This window comes from Tiliqua scincoides, chromosome 10 (genome assembly GCF_035046505.1).
Source record: "Tiliqua scincoides isolate rTilSci1 chromosome 10, rTilSci1.hap2, whole genome shotgun sequence".
Taxonomy (NCBI): Eukaryota; Metazoa; Chordata; class Lepidosauria; order Squamata; family Scincidae; genus Tiliqua; species Tiliqua scincoides.
In genome coordinates this window covers 3,287,300-3,309,571 of record NC_089830.1, presented here as the reverse complement: position 1 = coordinate 3,309,571, position 22,272 = coordinate 3,287,300, and the positions used below count along the sequence as shown (strand labels likewise).

The following is a 22,272-nucleotide window of genomic DNA, read 5'->3' as shown; positions in this document are numbered from 1 at the left end:
GCTGTCCCCTGGTTCTGGTGTTTTGTGAGAGTGTAAAGAACATCTCTCTATCCACTCTGTCCATCCCCTGCATAATTTTGTATGTCTCAATCATGTCCCTCCTCAGGCTGTAAGCTGCCAAGATAACTCATCAGTGCCCCCTTTGGCCAGCCAATGCCTCCAGCTCATCAATGCCTCCTTTGGCCAACCAGGATCCCTGCTCCTCTTACAGCCCCTGGCTTGGCTGATGGGTGCCCCAGCCTCCTTTTGGTAACTCTGCCATCCCAGCAATCCCTTCCTTTTCTTAGCATCTCCAGGGTTGCCATGGTTTCTCCCCCTCCCTCCCTTGTAAACAGTAGCAAGAGAATTCTGATTGGCTTTGGGCAATCCTGGCTGCTTGGCAACCGGCACAAAGAGTGGTTAGCAACCAGGCTGATAACATAAAACAGCTGCAGGCAGCCAAGGAGGACCGTCTGGGGAAGAGAGAGGGTGAGTTGGTGGAGCCACAGGGCTGATCTCGAGGCTTCTCTCCTTCAAGAGTGCCCAAGGTGTCTTTTGCTCTCTCTGCCTATAGACCACCTTTTCCCCCATTTTCCTTTGTGACTTATGGGGAACATTCTCTTGTCATCTGTCCTACTTTCACCCTTGCATTGTGTCCTCCTCCTCCTTTGATCAGGGCTGGCAAAGATATTTTGGTATCTGAGTAAGAACATCCCCATTTGTCTGCATGTGCTAGTAATACTTAGCACCTGTGTAGGGTGAGATTCAAACCAGGGCAGTGATAGTGCAGTCCTAGGCATATCCCACTCAGAAGTGAGTCCCATTGAGTTCAATGCAACCTATTCCCAGGTAATTGACTGGCATAGGATAAAAGCTGTTCCCCTGAAGACCTGGCCAGATAAAAGCTCTTCAGCTGATGTGTAAACCCTTTAACAGTGAGGGGACCAGGGGGTCCCGCCTGGGGGTGGCATTGCATGACTTGGGTCCTGGCCAGGGTAGAGATGGATGCGCTTGCATCCCTTCCAGACAGGTCCCTAAAGCTTCTAGGTATTGGAGTGCACTTTGGAAAATCACTGGTATGCCTCACTCCTTTTATTTGCACTTCCACACACCTGTTTTATAACCCACAATCATCAGTGTGAACTGTGCATTAAAAAAAAAAAAAAAGACTTCTGAAAGTCTGCGTCCCCTGGCGGGCTCTCTCTTTACTTCAAGATATGACCAGCCCTATGCGGAGGGTTGCAGGTGCTTTAATCAGTGGGATTCACCTCTTCAATGTACAAAATTATGTATTCATCTTCGTACGTAATTTCATTAGTGATTATTTCACTGGGGTAAATGGCAGCTTTGCAAAATGGGAAGTAGGTATGGGACTCCCGAAACATACTTTGTGTTGTCTGGTGTGTTCCGTGGGGCATTTGGTGGGCCGCTGTGAGATACAGGAAGCTGGACTAGATGGTCCTATGTCCTGATCCAGTGGGGCTGTTCTTATGTTCCTATGTTCTTAAATGACTCTGGAGTTCAAACAAAGGAAACTGTATATTCTAGTCACACAGAATGGATCTAAGCAGGTTCAGACAAGCCAGTCAGGTCTCTGTAGGCTGGCTAGCTTAATGACCTTCTCAACTTAACATCATGGCTGAGAGCAGCTCATTGGAAGAACAGAACCCTTGTACAGTCTGCTGTTAATTTCCCCAAATCATCTGTTAAATATACATGTCTAAGAACCGTAGGGTTTTGCCTGCTCCATGCATTTAAAAAAAAAATAAATTTGATGTGCTAGTGAGTGAGAGAAAGAGATTAAGACCTTCTGTGAAGGAGGCTTGCAATACACAGATATCTGCAAAATGAAAAATTAATTAAAAGGAGCTGGGACAGTCTAAACCAGTGTTTCTCAAACTGTGGGTTGGGTCCCACTAGGTGGGTTGCGAGCCAATTTCAGGTGGGTCCCCATTCATTTCAATATTTTATTTTTAATATGTTAGACTTGATGCTCCCATGATATGTGACTGCATTTTGGGAAGTGTTACAGATCTGTACTTTTAACAAGCTACTATGTATGTTCTTTTAACAATGTTAGTAAATGGGACTTACTCCTAGGTAAGTGGGGGAAGGATTTCAACCTAGATTGTTAAAAATTTTCCTGCTTGATGATGTCACTTCTGCTCATGACATCACTTTGGGTGGGTCCTTACAGATTCTTATTCTAAAATGTGGCTAAATGTGTGAGAACCGCAGGCCTAAACCATTTGACAGCCTTACTTAGTTCCACGATGGAAGAAAGCAGGGATATTCGTGCCATAATATATTTGAAAAACATTAGTTGTTCAGTACCCCTGGGGGCTGGGGATAAGAATAGGCCCTCAGTTTGGCTGTACTTGTCGTAAGAGGCGACTAAACAGCCACCGGGTAGATGGGACTCATCAGCCTGGGAAGGCAGCTCATCTGAGAGAAGGAAAACTCTGATCCCAAACCTCCACTGCCTTGTGGCTACATCCATTTATGGAAAAGGCTTCAGGAGTCAACCTCGAGGCAAAATCCGGAGCCGGAGTCCCTGAGGCAGTTCATGGCTGAACACAGTCACGTTCTGGCAACTCCTGCGATGCCGCTGGAACCAACCGTATTGGCCTCTGCCTTTCCATTGGACCATTTCAGCGACGTGGAGAGGGGGGATTTGCTGCATGGGTAACAGCCTATCCTCCATACCTACTTTACCCAGGCTACGCGCACTGGAGAGGACACTGTTCCAGAACCACCATTCAGAGCATGACACCATAGTCTTCCGAGACTGAAGGATGCCAACAACAAGTTGTTCAGATAGGGGCTGCCCACAGCTGCAAGTTCCTTGGAGAGGAAAGCTCCTGGGGATGCATCCTGCCCAGCGCTATGTCCCATGCTTGCAAGACATGGTTGCAGAACAAACACAGTGTTGGACATGAAGATCCTTAGGAAGCTGGTTCATAATAAGTCAGACCATATAGGTCCAGATAGGCCAGGATTGTCACCACAGACTAGCAGGTGCCTCTCCAACTTTTTGGACTTTCCTCTGCCGTGCCTGGGGATGTGGCCAGGATTACCCGTGGAAGGTCCCAGTATCAGAGCAGATATTCGTTCCCTTGAGCCGTGGTTCTTCCCATGAAGGGGTACATATAGCAGCAACCCTGTCTCAGGATGGATTGCCACAGTTGCACAAGCCAAGGCCTGGGCTGCATATTGGAAGCAAGAGACGCTGAAACCAGCAGGGGGTGTTGGTTTGGCTTTTGCTTATTCTACCGCTTGTGGCCCACTGAACCAAATGCCAGAGGCATCACTAGGGTTGGTGGACTCCAGGGTAAGAACTCATGTCACCCTTATGGACCTCCTCCCATACCAGACTCCTTAGTCATGTTTTTTGTACTCACGTTAGTTTGTAAATCACAATTCCTGTAGATCGCTTAATGCAGTGGCAACAGCAGTGGCAAACAACCAGCAAAATTAAAATGTTGTCCCACCCCCTAGTGACACCCCTGCCCAATGCAAAGCCTTGACCAACTCCCTATTTTTTCAGCCTCTGGCATGCTGCAAAACCAGAAATTTTGAGTCTCTGGTGGTCTTCTGTAGCTGCATTTGATGGGTTGATGATTGTGCAACTTTCCACCTTTTGAGAAAACTGGGAATGAAAATGGAGAGGAAGTAGAACAGGCAACTTGCTGTAATCGCTGCAAGTAGTTTTTTTATTAGACCTGATGACCCCTTTCTATATTGCCTGCCTGCCTGCCTCCAAGGGGCAGCGTACTTTCTCTCTAACCTACCCTGCCGTTTTAGCCTCATGACTACCATTTTGAGAAGGAGAGCTGGTGACTGTCCCCTTGGGTCCACCTTCATGAGCTTCATGGTGCAGTAGAGTTTTAAGCATGGTGACCTTGGTCCCGGCCCAGCACTTGAACAATTCCACCATGAGGTGCTCCGTGCATTTTTAGCCACCATCTTGGAAGAAGAAAACATGAACAACCAGCTCCAGTTGGAAAGGAGACCCCCTGTTTAAAAGAAGGGAACTTTGAATCAACAGAAATATGTCCTGAAGTGGTTGTTCACAGCAGCTTATGCTGAAATTTTATTTCATGACGCATGAGAAATGATGCATTCTCGGCATCACCTGGTAGGTCAAAGTTCCAAACAACACAGTCCTGGAACGTGCTGGAATCCCTAGCATGTATGCACTGCTGAAACAGAGACGCCTGCGTTGGCTCGGTCATGTCATGAGAATGGATGATGGGCGGATCCCAAAGGATCTCCTCTATGGAGAACTCGTGCAAGGAAAGCGCCCTACAGGTAGACCACAGCTGCGATACAAGGATATCTGCAAGAGGGATCTGAAGGCCTTAGGAGTGGACCTCAACAAGTGGGAAACCCTGGCCTCTGAGCGGCCCGCTTGGAGGCAGGCTGTGCAGCATGGCCTTTCCCAGTTTGAAGAGACACTTGGCCAGCAGTCTGAGGCTAAGAGGCAAAGAAGGAAGGCCCACAGCCAGGGAGACAGACCAGGGACAGACTGCACTTGGTCCCAGCGTGGAAGGGATTGTCACTCTCGAATTGGCCTTTTCAGCCACACTAGACGCTGTTCCAGAACCACCTTTCAGAGCGCAATACCAGAGTCTTTCCAGACTGAAGGTTGCCAATACAAAACAAAAATGCTGAAATGCAGCGGTTTTTTTTGGGGGGGGGGGGTGTTTGCTGCCATAGATGAAGGCAGACACCCCTCTGGATGTTGTGTGTCAAAATCTGGCCCTGGTGTCAGTGCACCTGTGAGATGCCCTATTTTCTTGTCTTTGGTTGCAGGTCACAGCCATGGCCACTCTGAGTATGAAGCCGGGCCAAAGGTTCACCCTCCCGGATTGGCACACCAGCTTCGACCTCATCTCGACCAACGCGCAGCGGCAGCGCTCCGCCTCCCACCAGATCAGGCAGGAGGCGCGGATCCTTCGCAACGAAACAAACAACCAGGTGGGGAGGGCGGCCTTAACCTCCTTGGCCAAAGTTTTTTTCTGTGGACTCATAAAAGGAGGGGGGGAAAGAGGCGAAGCCAGGTAGGAACTATCCAGTGAGGTTGGTGGATCCATGCCCAGAAATTCTGGGGTCCTGGGTCCGTGCCCAGAAATTGAGGGGGCCCTGGTCAGGCAGGGAATCATTGCAGGATAGCCAGGATAGAAATATAAATTCCTTGGGCCCTCCTTATCCAAGTGCCGCCGCCTAGGGAGGTACGTGGGGCGGCGGCAAGAAATAGGGCCTTCTCCGTAGTGGCACCAACGCTATGGAACTCCCTTCCCCTTGACTTGAGAATGGCTCCCTCTCTTGAGACTTTTTGGCAAGGCCTGAAGACCCTTCTGTTTAAACAGGCCTTCTGAGTTCTCGGCCTTTTAACATCTTTTTAACGTCTTTTAATATTTTTTACAGGCCTGATTCTTTTATGACTTGCTGCTGCTCTATGCTCTTTTTACCTAGTTTTACTCTGACTGCTGTTTTTTTTATGATGCGTTAATATGTTTTTATTTGTTTTTTAAATTATGTTTTTAATATGTTGTAAGCCGCCTTGAGTCCCTTCGGGGAGAAAGGCGGGGTAAAAATAAAGTTGTTGTTGTTGTTATTATTATTATCCAAAGGTTTGAATATTGTGAATGCTGAGCCTGCAGCTGGAGGACCTCAATCTCCCGGACACAACCAGAAAGCTCCGGCTGTCTCTGGAGGTGTTCTGAGGTGCGGAGAGGGCATGTGTGGCCTTCCCCTGCCTCAGGACACCTCTGAACATGACTGGAAGTAGTCAAAATGTGAACTAAACGTGCCTTCTGGTCATATCCAGGAGGCTTCTGGGAATGGAGCGGAAGTATGGAGAAGGGGGGCAGTGGAGACTGCTGCACTCCAGCAAAGGCTTCCCCAGCACAGATGATGTTTACCATTCTGCAGGGGAGCCTCCGCAAAGCCCCTCCAAGGACCCCCAGTCTTTGCACTGGCCAGTCGCATCTGCCCAGAAATCTGGGCACAAAGCCCGCTGGGGTGTTGGAATCCGGAAGTGGCTGGCCAGTGCAAAGACTGGGGGTCCTTGGAGGGGCTTTGCGGAGGCTCCCCTGCAGAATGGTAAGTGTCATTCACATGTGGGAGGGCTAAGGCAGGTCACTGGATCTGGCCCACAGACCAGAGTCTGGACAGCCCTAGGGTTAGAGCATGGGAGAGGCTCCCTTTCAGCACGGCTCTTCCTTTTTGAACCCAGGGAGTGGTGAGAGGAGCAACAGAGGTGGAAAGGTGCAGGCAGACGGACAGAGGTAGATGCCCATGTCAGCCCATGACGAGGAGACAATCTGTCTAGAAAAAAAGGCTCCTCGTGGCAGACACAATTGAGACATATAAGATTATGCATGGGGTGGATAGAGTGGCTAATGGGATGTTCTCCCCCCTTATACAACACCATAACCAGGAGGCAACCATGAAATCGAGTGTCAGAAGAGTTAGTACAGACAAAAGGAAACATTTCTCCAGCATGTAATTAATCTTTGGAACTCCTTGCCACCAGATGTGGGAATGGTACCTGAAGGCTTAGTTGCCTTGGAAAGGGGATTGGCCAGATTGATGGAGGAAGGTCTGGTGTTGAAAGGCTCTCTTTGGGTACCTGGAGCACGTAGGGGGTACAAATGGAAAAAGTGGGAGAATGTCTGTGCGCTTGAACAAAGAACTGCTTTGATCCCATTTGCAAAATGGTGAGGAGATGTGAACTCTACCTTCCTGCTCTTGGTGTTCACCTTCCTACAGCCTCTCTCTCCCCAAGCACTCTGCTAATTTCTAGCATGGGAGAACCAATCCAGAGTAAGTGCCTGGGGCGAGGGATTGCAGGAGGGTAGATTGTAAGGGGAGGGTTTTGTATTCCTCACCCACATTTCTTTCCTCTTTCCCGTCCCACAAGCTTCCGGGAACAGCCCATTTGTGAAGTCAACTGAGGCAGTTGCCTTGGGCAGCAGATTTGCAGAGACCCGCACCTTCTGCTTCTCCTGGAATTGAGAGAGGAAGGGGGGAGCGTGGGGGAGAGTGTGAGAGTGTTCTAGCCAACCACTCTCCACCATGATTCCCCTTCCTCTTTGAATGTAGGGAGTAGGAGAAGCAGTGGCTGGCGCACTGCTGATGGGGGGGGAGAAGCAACATTTGGTGTGCTGTCTCAGGTGACAAAGTCTTGGGCCAGCACTACAATCGCTTCTGCTTGCAAATAACCTTTCTACCTTTATCTTGAAAAGATATGAATAGGTTGCATATTCAGAAGTAGCTTCCCTGCTGGGGAAAGCGGTTTGTGAAGGCGACACGTTCAAAGGTGCTGGACAGGAACTAGCCCAGGCATTGAAGGGGCAGCCTCGGGAACGGGCCTTGCCTTGCTCTTTTGGAAAGCATTGGTCGAAACTTGTGCTTCCCTCCACTCCTGTCCAGACGAAATGGGACGAACATGACAACCGCACGCGTCTGAACGAGCGCATCGACTGTGTCAACCGGTGGAAAGAGGATCTGGATAAATGCCTCACGGACATCGACACGGAAATCAACGCCTTGACCCAAGTATGTGGGACGACGGACTTGGAGGGGGGGTGGGTACATGATCTTTAAGCACCTTCAACATCATCTCCCAGCTGAGCTATAGACTTGGCTGAATTCCAGGTTGTCACATTTTGTCACCTTGTCCAACCTTTCCCAAAGGCCACCAAAATCAGTATCTAGAAAACAACCTGCGAGGGGGGGAAAAAAAGAGGGGAAAGGTCAAGAAGGAGCGTCTTGGAGAGGGACAGGATACAATCGCTTCATGTCCCAGGTTAGGTTTCTGCAAGAAAGAAATAATGGTATATTTTGCTTTGAGTGTTCCTGTCTTAAACATGCACTTTCCCTGCTGACTTTTGATGGAGTCGGGTGTCTAATAAGCAGGCTTAGGGTTTAATTTCCAGTTTAATGATTGATGGGGCAGTGCAGGTTGGGAGCAAGCAATTGATGTGGTGGCATTTCAGCAGAATGTTGGATCCTGCTGGAATCCAGTTGATCCATCTGGAAAATATACCCCGAGTCAACCTGACTGGTCTCTGTGTCCACTTATTTTTTAGAGTTTTATATCCTACCTTCAAAAAGGCAACCATTGTGGGACACACAGTGCTAAAAGGGGGGGGGGGTTGGCTAGATTTCTAGAAGAAAAATCCATCACAGGTTACAAGCCACGATGGGTTTGTGCAACCTCCTGTTTTTAGACGTAGGCGACCTCAGAACGCCAGGTGTAAGGGAGTGGCAATTGAGTGCAGGTATCTTATTGTCTTGTGTGCTCCTGGAAGCATCTGTTGGGCCGCTGTGAGATGCAGGAAGCTGGATTTGATGGGCCTTTGGCCTGATCCTCCAGGGCTTTTCTGATGTCCTTCTGAGCAGGCAGATCCAGCCTAAGAATCCAAGCCCTCAATGTCCCCAGAAAGGACGGGAGGAAAGGAGAGGCCACTCCTTGACCCTGTTTTCACATTGCCTTTCAGATGAAGGAGGCCGCGGAGCGTGCACTGCAGGCGAAGAACCTGCCGCTTGATGTGGCTATTGAGTGCCTCACCCTCCGGGAGAGCCGCCGGGGCATTGAGGTGGTGAGGGACCCTGCGGAGGAGGAGCTGCACAAAGAGGTGGAGGTGATCGACACAGCCAAGAAGGACCTGCAGCAAAAAATTGATGAGGCCTTTGAGCAGCTCTGGTGAGGCATAGGGTCTTGGTGGGGGAGAAGAGGAGTCACGCTGGAGGTGCCAGTTGCACTCAAGCCAGCCCTGGGTAGATTTGAACAGCCTGTCTGCATGAGTGGGGAGTTTATTTGAACACCAGCTATTTCTCCGAGTGTTTGTTACTAAAGCCATTCGCTAAACCAGCGTTTCTCAAACTGTGGGTCCCAACCCACAGTAGGTAGGGACCCACTTGGTAGGTTGGGACCCTGTTAGTTGTGGGTCCCACACAGCCTCAAATGAAAACACAGGAGAATGGAAAGATCAGATAACTAATTGCCCCAAGCCCTGAGGCCTCTTGCCTCAAGAGCTGAGCTCCTGCAGTTTACTAGCTTGTGTGAATGTAGAGAGAAAAATGTTTGAGCATCATTCAGGTGTGTTCCCCCCCCCCCAAGTCCATCAGTAACAGGTAGTTGGGCAGGTAAAAGCTGGGTCAGTAACTAAACCCCTCAAGCCTTAAGGCTATTCATGAGGGCTACTCATTATGAGAAATAGATCAAGTTTTTGCAAATAAATAAAAAAAAATTACTTGTAAAAAAAATAAAAATATTATTGCTTTCTAGATCACCTTTTTTAAAAGTCTCATAAAGTTAGGTGGGTCCTGACAGTGTCATTTACAAAAGTGGATCTCTGTCCTGAAACGTTTGAGAACCCCTGCACTACAGCAGTTTGAGACATTGCCTTTGCCTCCAGTGCACAAAAGTTTAGGAGGGGGGGAAGTCTTAGCCTCTAGCTGTAAAATTGGTCTTAATGTTTACATATGCAGGGGATGGACAGAGTGGATAGGGAGATGCTCTTTACACTCTCACATAACACCAGAACCAGGGGACATCCACTCAAATTCAGTGTTGGGAGAGTTAGAAAAGAAAAAAGAAAATATTTCTTTACTCAGCATGTGGTTGGTCTGTGGAACTCCTTGCCACAGGATGTGGGGATGGCGACTGGCCTGGACGCCTTTAAAAGGGGATTGGACAAGTTTCTGGAGGAAAAATCCATTATGGGTTACAAGCCATGATGTGCATGTACAACTTCCTGATTTTAGAAATGGGCTATGTCAGAATGCCAGATGCAAGGGAGGGCACCAGGATGAGGTCTCTTGTTATCTGGTGTGCTCCCTGGGGCATTTGGTGGGCCGCTGTGAGATACAGGAAGCTGGACTAGATGGGAGTATGGCCTGATCCAGTGGGGCTGTTCTTATGTTCTTATATCTGTGGAATGACAGAATTTCAGCAGCTCTGCCCATTCAGAGGATCACTTTTGGAGCTCCAAAAGATTTTTTAAAGATTGGTTGGTCTGGAAGCTGGACTAGATGGGAGTATGGCCTGATCCAGTGGGGCTGTTCTTACGTTCTTAACTACAATTCCCAGGAAGCCTTGCAGGTCTTCTTGTTATCTGGTGTGCTCCCTGGGGCATTTGGTGGGCCGCTGTGAGATACAGGAAACTGGACTAGGTGGGCCTCTGGCCTGATCCAGTGGGGCTGTTCCTATGTTCTTACATTATTTCTTGTTCACAGCCTCTTGCAGGAGGCCCGCCAGCAGCTGAATATGGACCACCGTGGGAAAATGGAAGCCCTGGAGATTGACCGGACCTGCACTTCGCTCAGTGTTAACTCGCCCAACATTTCTTACAAAGTCAACCCTACCCGAGTGCCGATTGGGTAAGGGGCTCCCTGCTGCCATCCTGTGCGTCCAAAGCCCCTGCTTCAGCCCTCCTCCCGGCTTTGTCAAGTAACCAGTTTGGAGGAAGCTGTTGTCGGCTCGGCTCCACCTTTTGCACTGTGCAACATTAGGGGTTGCGATGTGGTTGTCTTCCTTGGCTGGTTAGTACCCCAGACGGCATAGTGCAAGGCATGCTGGGGTACTATCCAGCGAGGTAGCCAGGTATGCTGTGACCCCTGATGTTGGGTGGTGCTAAGCCAAACAGGTGGCGTGGGGGGGCCTTTGTGAGAGGACATGCTGGAAGTGCCTTCAAGGCTGGAAGAGGCAGCGCTGGCCGCCACACGCACTAACTGGCACCAAACCTAGTGGTGCGCTAGAGCCAGCACTGTAAAAGGTGTTTCTTAGGCCAGATAGCAGAGGGCAATTTGCATGTGCACCCACTCCTCTGTATTCTTGTATGTGATCTGAGTCTTTCTGTGTGCCCTGCCGTGGACTGAACAATCGTTTCTCCCTTGCTCTGCCAAGGGGGTTCCATTCCTGAGCGGTTTCCTGAACCCCCACCAGCGAAATGAAGTGATTGTTCTGCCCTCTGTTCTCCTTCCCGTCCACACAATAACCCTGAAGTGTCTCTGAAGTTTTGGAAACCGCTGTTAAATCCATCATGAACATGCTGGAGGTCTGGTCTAGAGGGTTGAGCTTCCATTTGCCTGAAGGTAACATCCGAAGGTCGCCGGTTCGAGGCCACCGGCACCGTGCGACCTTGAAGCAGCTGACAAGCTGAAGCCGAGCTATTCCATCTGCTCTGAGCGTGGGAGGATGGAGGCCAGGATGTGCGACCAGATCAAGAAAGAAACATCTGAATGTTGTGGTTTCTTGAAAGATAGAAACCTTCTTTCAAATTGTAAAAATCCCTACGGGGATTTAAATTGCCTGCCTATGTAAACCGCCTTGAATAAAGTCTAAGGAGATATCTGAGGACCAAGAAAGGCGGTATAGAAATACCTGTATTATTATTTATTATTATGCTGACAGAGTGGGGGGAGGGTTTGGACTTGAAACTCCTTCCAAACGACCAAGCGAGTGATTCTTCTGGCTCTTGTAGATCCCTCACCCCAGAGCAATGGGACCAGTATAGCCAGTACAACAAGGATCGGGCAGAGGCAGAACTGAAAGCAGCTGCAGACCTGCGGGAAGCGATGGCCCTCACCATTGCCCAGGCAAGTGACCCCAGTTCTTCCCAACTCTTAAGAACCAATCAGTGTCGTGTGGTTGATCTGTGGAACTCATTGCCACAGGATGTGGGGATGGCATCTGGCCTAGATGCTTTTAAAAGGGGATTGGACACATTTCTGGAGGAGAAATCCATCACAGGTTACAAGCCATGATGTGTATGGGCAACCTCCTGATTTTAGAAATGGGCTGTGTCAGATGCAAGGGAAGGCACCAGGATGCAGGTCTCTTGTTGTCTTGGGTACTCCCTGAGGCATTTGGTTGGCTGCTGTGAGATACAGGAAGCCAGACTAGATGGGCCTATGGCCTGATCCAGCGGGGCTGTTCTTATGTTCTTAGTGTCATTAAAATTGCTGCAATACTGAAAATGTGGAATGGAGTCATCGGAAGTTAAGGTGTTTTTCCCCCTACAACGTACTGCCATTAAAAAGCCCAAATATTCTGCTAGTTGGAAAAGGGAGACAATTTGTCCTACCATGTGAAGTTTGGCCTGGAGAAGCCACTCAGTGAAAGGCATAATCTGACCACACATCAGAGCGAACCGATGAGCTATGGATAAGTTTTTTTATAAAACTTAAGAGTTTTATAAAACTCTTGTAAGAGTCAAGTTGTAAGAGTCCTCCGTTTGTGCCTGTGTTTTAAAAGTCTATGAGCCAGTTTGTAGTGTTCTGTTTGGGTTGCACTTTACTGAGAAATGGAACCCAGACTGGGAGCAAAACTACATGTCTGGCTCTTCCGACAGAGAGCAAATGTTCTTAATGATGCTTTATCTTCAGCCAACTCACAGGCCTCCCTCCCCCCACATTGCAGTGCAAACTGCGTGGTCTTGGTCTCAGCGGGGTGGTACCCCTGAATCTGGGCTGCACCACATCAGACTGCAAGTGAGAGTTTACATCAGGGCTGGTCCAAGACCTGCTGGCACTTGAAAGGACGTACCAAATGCCGTTACACCTAAACTGGCAGTGTGCCACTCTACTACTCCATCTCCTGCCTGCTTGCTGGATTTGAAAAGGAAGACGGGGAACTGAGCAGGATTGGAGAGCAGTAAGCAGAGTCTCTCTCTGTCTCCGTCTACTCTCCACACTTCCTCTTGTTTTATTCCTTCACTTCCTTTTCAAATCCAGTGGGCAGGAAAAATGAGAGTGACGGAAGGTGCTGGTGAGTTGCTGGCAAGGGAGGTGTGTGCCATTTGACATGCCACCTTAGGTGGCATGAGGTTTTGGGCTCTCCTTGTTCACGACTTTCAGCTGGAGTTTTAAAAATGCTTTCAGATCGGTCCCAGCTGCTGAAATCACAGTAATGTACATTATCTTTGTTGGCGAGTGTCGTTGGAGAACCTTAAGTCACTCACACACCTAATCTTCCTCACAGGGCTGTTTTATGGACAAGAGTGGGGAGTGTGCTGCCCTGAGCAACATGGAGGAAGAGTCTTATAAACAAACTCTAACTGGGCAACAAAACAGGAGATGGCTTTTTTTTTCAGGCGCTTGGAAATGGGCTGAAAAGGACCACTACTTGCAGTGTGGACTCTCAACCCACTTTCACCTTGGTTAAAAAGTTTTTGTAGTTTTTTTAATAGAGTTGTAGAGTTGGAAGGGACCCAAAAAGCCATCTAGAAATCCTCCTAGAGTGTCTCCAGCAGGCACCTATCGAGCCTCTGCATGAAGATCTCCAGAGACGGAGAATCCACCATCTCCCTTGGTAATTGGTTCCACTGCCAAACTGCCCTGACCATCAATAATTTCTTCCTGGTGTCCAGTTGGAGCCTCTTCACTTGCCCTGATCCCCTGGATCTAGTTCTATTCTCAGGCACTTCCTATTTTTCAGTGGGACAAACAGAAATGCCTGTAGTTGAATCCTTCTCAACGTTTTGAACACTCTGGAAAACCATCTCCCGGCTAACTTTTTAAACATGCATTTGCCCCCCTAGACCGACAATGAACTGGAAGCTCAGCGCGTGGCCAGCGAATTTGCCTTCAGGAAGAGGATCCACGATTTGGAAAGAGCCCTTGACGAGCTGCGCTGGCAGGAGAAGAATGTCAGTCTCTGATTTGCGTTTCAGAACAGCACGTGCTGAGATGTGCCTGTAGAGGATGAGTTTACACTGGGGGTTGTGGCTGTCCTGGATGCAAAGCTTTTGTGTTTCTCTCGAAGTTCTTAGGGACACCCTTGGGCAAAATGGGAATGATGCTTTCTGGGCTAAGAGGACCTCCTTTTAGTGGCGGTTCTCATTTATTTCAGCCGAGTGGTGCAACTGTCCTTATTCAACCCAGCCCAGCATCAGTCCCTGTGCCTATTTGTGGGTCCATCCTTTGTCTTAAAAGACTGTGACCCTTTTCACACCAGGCAACACTTCCCCCGTTTCTCTTCCTACGTAAGCAGCTTTGGATGTTTTCATTGAAAAGCTGTATATAAATATTAATACTGCAGGCTGGCTCAGGATCTCCAAAAGTTGTGGCTGCCTTCATGCGTGGTGCAGGCCTTGCCATGTCGAATGCCAGCCCCCCAGTGGCTGCCACTTCTTCCACTCCCTGGGTTCAAAAGAAAGAGGCAAATGGTTGTTGTATACTTGGTCTCACTCCCAGGGTTTTGGGGTGCTCAGAGTTGTTGGTTCTGAACCCTAGAGCCCTCAAAGATCCCTGTTCGGTAGTACTGCCACCACCCTGTAAGAGCCAGTGCCTCAGTCCAGGGACACCGAGACCCTCTAGGCTTAACTATATCCCTTGTAGGCACTGAGCACTTCCTTTACTTAAAATCTCAGTCCTCAAGTTACTAGTCCACAATGAGGATTTTTGGTAGCTTGCTGAACGGCTAGGCAGGATTCTGAATCTTTGTCCCCAACAGACAATGAACCAACATGGTAAAAGGATTTTTACTTTATCAAGTACATAGGGTTACAAAAAGTTACAAAAGGCAGCAAATGCTAGAGGCATAAAAGCTTCTAGGAAACATATCAGCATAAAACAACAAAGCTAACTGGCTAACTCTATTATTCTCTGACTCTCACCTGGGTCAGCTTCTTTTGTAGATCCTCAGGTCAGTTACATAAGAGGCCACATGGTCCTGGCGGGTGAGGATGTGCCCCCACCACCTATCTCACCAAGAGACAAAGACCCAAAAGACCCTGTCCTCCGGAAGTGGGGCTGGAAGCTCGCCCTCTCAGCTCTTCCCTCCCCCCTGGAGATCTACAGCTGCATTCCATCCTTGATGGGCGTCTTTCTGGCTGCCTGGGTGCTACACAATCACCTTCCATTGAGTTGTAAATTCCTAGCAGCTAGGACTGCAAGCCACTTCTGTGTTACTGTTTTAGCTTGGTTCAGGCTTCACATGTCACTAGGCCCAAACTGTACATATTCATGACAATGGTGTGTTGGAGATACTCTGCTGCAGCTATTTTCAAGACTTGTCTGCAGGGGTGCTGCAGGAGTTTGGAGTGCAGCAGCTGAAATAGTTGAAAAACTCATCCAGGTTCTGTGGCTGTTACTAGGGCAACTGTCTGTAGGAACAGTAGTTCTGCTGGCATGGGAAGAGGGACAGGCAAGTCATTACTGTGGACAGGTACCCTAAAAACAGAGCTGCAGAACCCGGCAGAGACTCTTGGAAGCTGGAAGCGACATCACAAGAGCCTAAGACTGTAGAGAAGACCATAGCGGTCAGTGTGCCATGAGAAGGAAAATGTTGAAAATTGCTTCTCTAGCACATCTCTCCCGCACATTTCATCTTCTGTTCCATTGTTCCTCTTTCTTTTTGATCTGGAGGAGGAATGGGGTGGTGGGTGGCAGTTCACCGCTGGAGGCACCCGTCCGCATTGATGGGCCTGACCTGCCCAGCTCTTTCTGGATGTCAGGAAACTGGACTTGGTTTCCCTCTGAGAACTTTGGTAGGTGTGGAAATGAGGGAAGTTGCTTTGAAATGTAAATTTTTTTTTTGGCCTGTATTGAAAGCAGAGACACTCTTCCTATAAGAACCTTTTATATTTAAGTGTGAATATCTTAAGTATTGACAGGTCTGGATCTCTAAGGGCAGTACAACCTTCGTAGTTGGTATCAGTTGGAAGAATTAGGAATAAAGAGGGGGTGAGCTCCAGATGGCCAAGTTACCAGATGAGCTCAGACCCAAGGACAGAAATAGGTGCTGTTTTTAAAAAATATATATTTTATTTATTTATTACAGATACAGGTAAGGAAAATGGGTTATACTTAGGGCAGGTACTACACAGGTTACACATGAGGGTATTGGCCCTAGATTACAACATGCATCATTCCAAAAAAAAAATACACAATCAAATGATTGTAAAAAAAACACACAATAATCATCAATACCAAGGTGATCATATTTATCAGTATAAAAATTTAGATTTATCGAAACACTCAATATTATTTAACTAAAATTATCTATCCAGTCATAAAAAGGCTTCCAATACTTTCTTACTCTATTTAAATCTCTCTCTTTCATTCTTTCTGTTAAAACTTCCGTTTCTGCTATTTCATAAACTTTGTCTATTAAATTTTCTCTAATTGGCACGTCTGTGGATTTCCATTTTTGCGCAAACAATATTCTTGCTGCTGTAGCAATATGTACAATAAGGTATTTCTTACATTGGTCTTTATTTTCTGATGTCACATTTAGGAGGAATATTTCAGGTTTGAATGGTAATACACACTTCAATATCTCTTGCAGAAATAGGTGCTGTTTTGATGTCTCCCAGCCACCTATGAAACGGAGATTGACAGGATGATGGGTCAAGGTGGCATGGTTCAGCACAAATTTGAGAGAGCTGATTGGTCTAAGCCAATGTGGGTTTTGGGGATAAAGGTGGGCAAGGTGCACCCATAGGTGCCTATTCTCAGAACCATGGCTGTGGGGCACTTTGCCGGATGGACATTGACTGGGACTTCAAGATGTAGTCTGTTAGTAAGTACAGGTTGAGTCTCGGTGCCCGCAAGGGTTCTGTTTTCAGCACCTACGTGGATAGCAAAAATCACATTAAAGGAAATCCATTTTTAAAAAACCATGTCTCTTTGTTCAGCGATTTAAAAACAACCTTCTGACCTTTGTAATGCACGACAGGAGCATTAGGCAGACTCTTAGGCAGAATCGATTGTTCTCTCTCCAGATGCTTAGAAAGGCTTCACTCCCTTAGAAAGGCAGCAACCCCCTCCTTCATCAGAGGAGGGGACAATCACTTGCATTTTTCATGTGCTCATGGGGAAGGGAGGGGTCGCTTGCCTGGGAGTGAAGCTGTTCTAAGCGCCTGGAGAGAGAATGATGGATGGATTGTCTGTCAGCTGCCCTTTCCTGCACAAAGAGGCTACTGTAAAGCAACTTTTTTCCTTTAAATTAAAGGCCCTTCTCATCACATTGAGATAAAACAGCAGGTGAAAAATCCATGAATAATTAGGTTATACCTGTAGCTAGATTCTTTGTTTGTTGCTGCTTCCAAATGTATTGTACGTACTCAGCTGGGCTGCCCCTTTATTAGCCCTTTGGGGTGGGGTCAAACACCTTACTTGCAAATGGAGTTTAGTTTTAATAAATCTTTTCTTTTAAGATCACTGGAGTCGTTATTTGTGGATAAACAAGGGAACTGCACTGTTAGAAGGGACCTGGTGGAAAGGGTGGAGATTGAATTTGAAGTCCCCTTTTCATTTTTTTCTACTCCCCCCCCCCCCAAAATCTGTGGTGGTTAGCTGCAAGCAGAGAGGGGACAGGTGGGAGAATATCACTCGGTGGGTTAGCGAGGTGGAGATGCTGTGTGAAGGTGTGGGGCTGGTGCTTTGGCCCTCTGGCACCCACTGGACGCCCCTCATGGTTTGTTCCTGGCTCTGCAAGATCAACCCTCATGGTGTCCTTGATTTCCTCAGACCTTGGAAGAAATTGCTGAAATGGAAGAGGACATCCGGCGCTTGGAGGAAGACCTCCGGAGAAAGGTGGCGAATCTGAAACTGGCCCACACTCGCCTGGAGACCAGGACTTACCGTCCCAACATGGAGCTGTGTCGTGACCAGGTAACGAAGGGACGTGACGTCATGACATCGAAGGGAAGAGGTGGACCGAACTACTGATGTGTATGTCTCAAAAAAAAGACAGCATAGGCACTTGGAAATGAGCATTCAGGACAAAGAAATAGCTGCTGGCCTTGTGGGTGAGGGGAAGGATGGGAGGAAGGGGATAACTATCTGGCTTGCTTCAGATGACTATCCCTTATTGCCGTGCATGAGGATGCCTCTCCTTGGACTGACGTGTACCCCCAACCCTCTCACCTTCAAGAGGAGTTTGCTCTCCATAAACTGCAGTTCCATGTTATATAACCCTTTTTCTAACTCTAGTTAACAAGCCACAGTTCCCTGAGTTTGTACATAGCATGAAACTGTGGTTTGCTTTGACGTGAAAGCAAAAGATTGCAAGAATGGGGGGGGAGGGGAGGGAAAACTGCTTTGAGCCCAAAGGGAGGGCAGGCTCATTCATAGCACTCTAAACCAGAGGTTCCCAAATTTTTCAGCACCATGACTCACCTCATCCTCTGCAGTGGGTTGAGATGCTCCTGGTGGTGCTTCCGGAGGCCTCAGAATGGCCTGCAGAAGCCTCAGGAAGCGGCTTCCAGTTTTCAGAAGCAAACTGGAAGTGGCTTCCGAAAAACATAAATGGCTTATGGAGGCTTCTGCGGGCCATTTGGAGGCCTGCGGAGGCATGACACAGATAAGCCCTCCGGAGGCTCCTGGTAATTCTTCAGCCTCTGGAACGCCTCCTATTTGGAGCCATTCAGAGCGGGCGGGAGGGTCCAGCCCACGACCCACTGTTTGGGAACTCCTGATCTAAACAACACCGTCCTGGAACGTGCTGGAATCCCTAGCATGTATGCACTGCTGAAACAGAGACGCCTGCGTTGGCTTGGTCATGTCGTGAGAATGGATGATGGCCGGATCCCAAAGGATCTCCTCTATGGAGAACTCGTGCAAGGAAGCGCCCTACAGGTAGACCACAGCTGCGATGCAAGGACATCTGCAAGAGGGATCTGAAGGCCTTAGGAGTGGACCTCAACAGGTGGGAAACCCTGGCCTCTGAGTGGCCCGCTTGGAGGCAGGCTGTGCAGCATGGCCTTTCCCAGTTTGAAGAGACACTTGGCCAACAGTCTGAGGCTAAGAGGCAAAGAAGGAAGGCCCACAGCCAGGGAGACAGACCAGTGTCAGTCTGCACTTGTTCCTGGTGTGGAAGGGATTGTCACTCCCGAATTGGTCTTTTCAGCCACACTAGACGCTGTTCCGGAACCACCTTTCAGAGCGCGATACCAGAATCTTTCGAGACTGAAGGTTGCCAACAACAAAAAAAAGATCTAAACTGCACCTTTTATATCTTCTAATATTCTGTTGTTTTCAACCACCTCACCACGCTGTCCATTCATGTTTGGCTCTTCAAGCTCAAACAATAAAAGATGTTAGAGGAGCAACCACTGTAACTTGGGGGCCCTGCACGTTTTGGGGAGAAACCGAGATAGCAACGATAGTGGGAGCTGAACTAACCCAGGAAGAATTGCACTAGTCACAACCTGCACCTGGTACTCATCAATCCAGGTGAAACTTTCCTGTCCTTGACTTTCAGGCTCAGCATGGATTGACGGATGAGGTTCATCAGCTTGAGGGCACCATCGCTGCTCTGAAGCAGAAGTTGGCGCAGTCACAGTAAGTCCATTTCTCTCTTTGAAAGATGTGAAATAGGCAGGATTACTTTTTAGGACTGGGTTTCATTTGCTCTTTCGGCAGCTCAAAGGCAAATGCCACTGTGGCTTCCGGTGATGATTTGTCAGGGGCACCTGGGTCACCGGTTCCACACACACGTTTATTTATTGAGATAAATAATATAGGCCTGCAAAATGTAGGGTCAGATAAATGTTGTTTTCCCCCATAATGTGTGTGGTTTTATATGAATTTGGGGTACTGATTCAAAAAATGGCATCAGTTTTGCTCCATCACATCTAGTTTCAGCGTCTAGAACAGTGATTTTCAACCGTTTTCATCTCACGGCACACTGACAAGGCACTAAAACGGTCAAGGCACACCACCAGGTTTTTGACAATTGACAAGGCACACCATGCTGCTGGTGGTGGTGGTGGGGGGGAGAGGTGACATCTCCCATTGGCCTGACTAATAAATGACCTTCCCCCAAATTCCTGTGGCACACCTGTGGACCACTCGTGGCACACCAGTGTGCCACAGCACAGTGGTTGAAAATGGCTGGTCTAGAAAACCTCGTTAGTGAAAGTTTCAAGCAGCTTCCTCATGAGGAAGCGATTCACTAATGAGGCTATCTCTAAAACTTATATGGCCTAGGGCAAAACTGACATCGTTTTTGGAATTGGTATCTCAAATATACCCAGCCTAACTTTTAAGACAGCAAAATGTTTGTTGGTCTCTGTAATTAAATGGGCCCAGGGCTGGCTTGTCCACGAGGTCAACTGAGATAGTTGCCTCAGGCAGTAGATTGGTGGAGTGTTTGCCTCTGTGCCTTCTACCACTATCTGGATTCAGAAAGGAAGAGAGGAAGAGGAAGTGTGGGTGCGCTAGAGCAGGGGTGTCCAAAGTTTTTGGCAGGAGGGCCACATCATCTCTCTGATATTGTGTCGGGGGCCGGGGGGGGGGAAGAATTAATTTACATTTAAAATTTGAATAAATTTACATAAGTTTACATAAATGAATATATTAAAGATGAACTTAAATGAATGAATGAAGGTCTTGCAATATCTCAAGGCCTATAAAAGGCCTTGAACAAAGCAAGACTGGCCTTTCCTTTGCTGCCGCTATTGCATCACAGATGTGAAACAAGAAGCAGTGGAGGGAGCCCTCATCCCACAGCTCACGTGAGAGGTCAAACAGTCACACTCCTGCTGAGAGCAATTGCGCCGGGCCAGTGCGGGCTCCAACAAATCTCTGGAGGGCCGGAGGCTCATTGGAGGCTGTGGGCTCCCTGAGGGCCGCATTGAGAGGCCTCGAGGGCCGCAAGTGGCCCCAGGGCCGGGGTTTGGGCACCCCTGCGCTAGAGCATCTTCAACTGGATGCAGCAGTGGGGAGCAATGCATTATAGGAAATAAAAGATGACAGCTACCAGTACGGTTGCCCAAGAGTGCTCTGAACCACCATTACCTTTCTTTCACAGGGGAGGAACCTCTTGGGTGGGAGCTTTTCTAGGCTGCATTAGTGGGTACTAACCACGGTCATAGAGTCCTGTTGCAACAGTGCCATCGCCCGGTTCTCCCTCTGGACTTGTGCGAGATCTCACGCAATTCAAGATGGCAGTACTTGGGAGAGCCACTGGGGATGTCCCATAGTACCTCTGTGAGTTTACCACGGCACCCAAGGACTCTGTGCTGCACAGTCTGGGAACCACTGGGCAAAGGAGTTGGGTGCCTGGATTCGCATACCGGTGGGGTGAGCCGCTGACCCGCTCTTCTTGGCTTTCCACAGAGATGCTCTGGATGCTCTCTACAAGCACCTGTACCGCATCCAGACAGACATTGGCTTCAAAATGAACTCCCTGATGCTGGATAACAAGTGCATGGATAGCAGGCGGAAGCTGACCGTCCCTGCAGAGAAGTTTGTGCCCGAGGTGGACACCTTCAACCGGACCACCAACCGTACTCTCTCGCCCCTCAAGAGCCGGCAGCTGGAGCTGTCGTAGCGCGATGGCCGGGGGTGCGCAATCCCTTGAGTAGTGCTGACCAAGGAATCCATTTGAAAAAAGGGGCATCAGTGCCACCTTCAACCATTCATTCCCATACCAAGGCATCAAGAGAATGATGCCTCTTCTCCTCCCAACCCATTCTCAAAGTTGTGTAACTGCCCTTTGTTTGACTGGTGCAACTTTGCTACTCCCAGAAAGTGTCAGATCCAATAAACAAGCCTATCCCGTGTTAGAAGTGTTGTTTTCACCATTGCCAATTATTTCAAGCTTAGGCTCATTGGGGTCTGTTTGTTGACAGTCTGCTCTTCCCCTGGAGGGAAACACCTGTATTATTATTGTATTACCCCTGGGGGCTGGGGATAAGAATAGGCCCTCAGTTTGGCTGTACTTGTCCTAAGAGGCGACTAAACAGCCACCGGGTAGATGGGACTTGCTAGCCTGGGAAGCCAGCTCAACTGAGAGAAGGAAAACTCTGATCCCAAACCTCCACTGCCTTGTGGCTACATCCAGTTATGGGAAAGGCTTCAGGAGTCAACCTCGAGGCAAAATCCAGAGCAGGAGTCCCTGAGGCAGTTCATGGCTGAACATAGTCACGTTCTGGCAACTCCTGCGACGCTGCTGGAACCAACCGCATTGGCCTCTGCCTTTCCATTGGACCATTTCAGCGACGTGGAGAGAGGGGATTTGCTGCATGGGTAACAGCCTATCCTCCATACCTACTTTACCCAGGCTTCACGCACTGGAGAGGACACTGTTCCAGAACCACCATTCAGAGTGTGACACCATAGTCTTCCGAGACTGAAGGATGCCAACAAGAGCTCTTGGAATCCATGAGTCTGACTCATTGTGGATGCTGTGGATACTGGGGGAAGCCACTTCCTGTTTGCTCATCCAACCAGAAGTGACCGGATCTGTGGGGAGTCCTGGAACGGACCCCCCATGGATAAAAAGGCTGACTGTGTATGTATTAGAGTATTTATATACCGCTTTTC

General features: G+C 48.6%; 1 protein-coding gene across 1 annotated transcript; it reads left to right on the top strand.

Moving 5' to 3' along the window:
- Positions 1-4,803: 4,803 nt before the first annotated feature.
- Positions 4,804-21,277, top strand: TEKT2 (tektin 2). The gene is made up of 9 exons (XM_066639089.1): positions 4,804-4,959; positions 7,420-7,545; positions 8,490-8,695; positions 10,231-10,374; positions 11,478-11,592; positions 13,536-13,643; positions 17,470-17,613; positions 19,205-19,284; positions 21,064-21,277. The coding sequence occupies exons 1-9, from the start codon at positions 4,804-4,806 to the stop codon at positions 21,275-21,277; spliced, it is 1,293 nt and encodes a 430-aa protein (XP_066495186.1).
- Positions 21,278-22,272: the final 995 nt, after the last annotated feature.

Coding starts and splice junctions, on each gene's coding strand:
- TEKT2 (XM_066639089.1), top strand. CDS start 4,804: ATGGCCACTCTGAGTATGAAGCCGGGCCAAAGGTTCACCCTCCCGGAT. Junction 10,375..11,477: donor CCTACCCGAGTGCCGATTGG/GTAAGGGGCTCC, acceptor TGGCTCTTGTAG/ATCCCTCACCCCAGAGCAAT. Junction 13,644..17,469: donor TGCGCTGGCAGGAGAAGAAT/GTCAGTCTCTGA, acceptor TGATTTCCTCAG/ACCTTGGAAGAAATTGCTGA.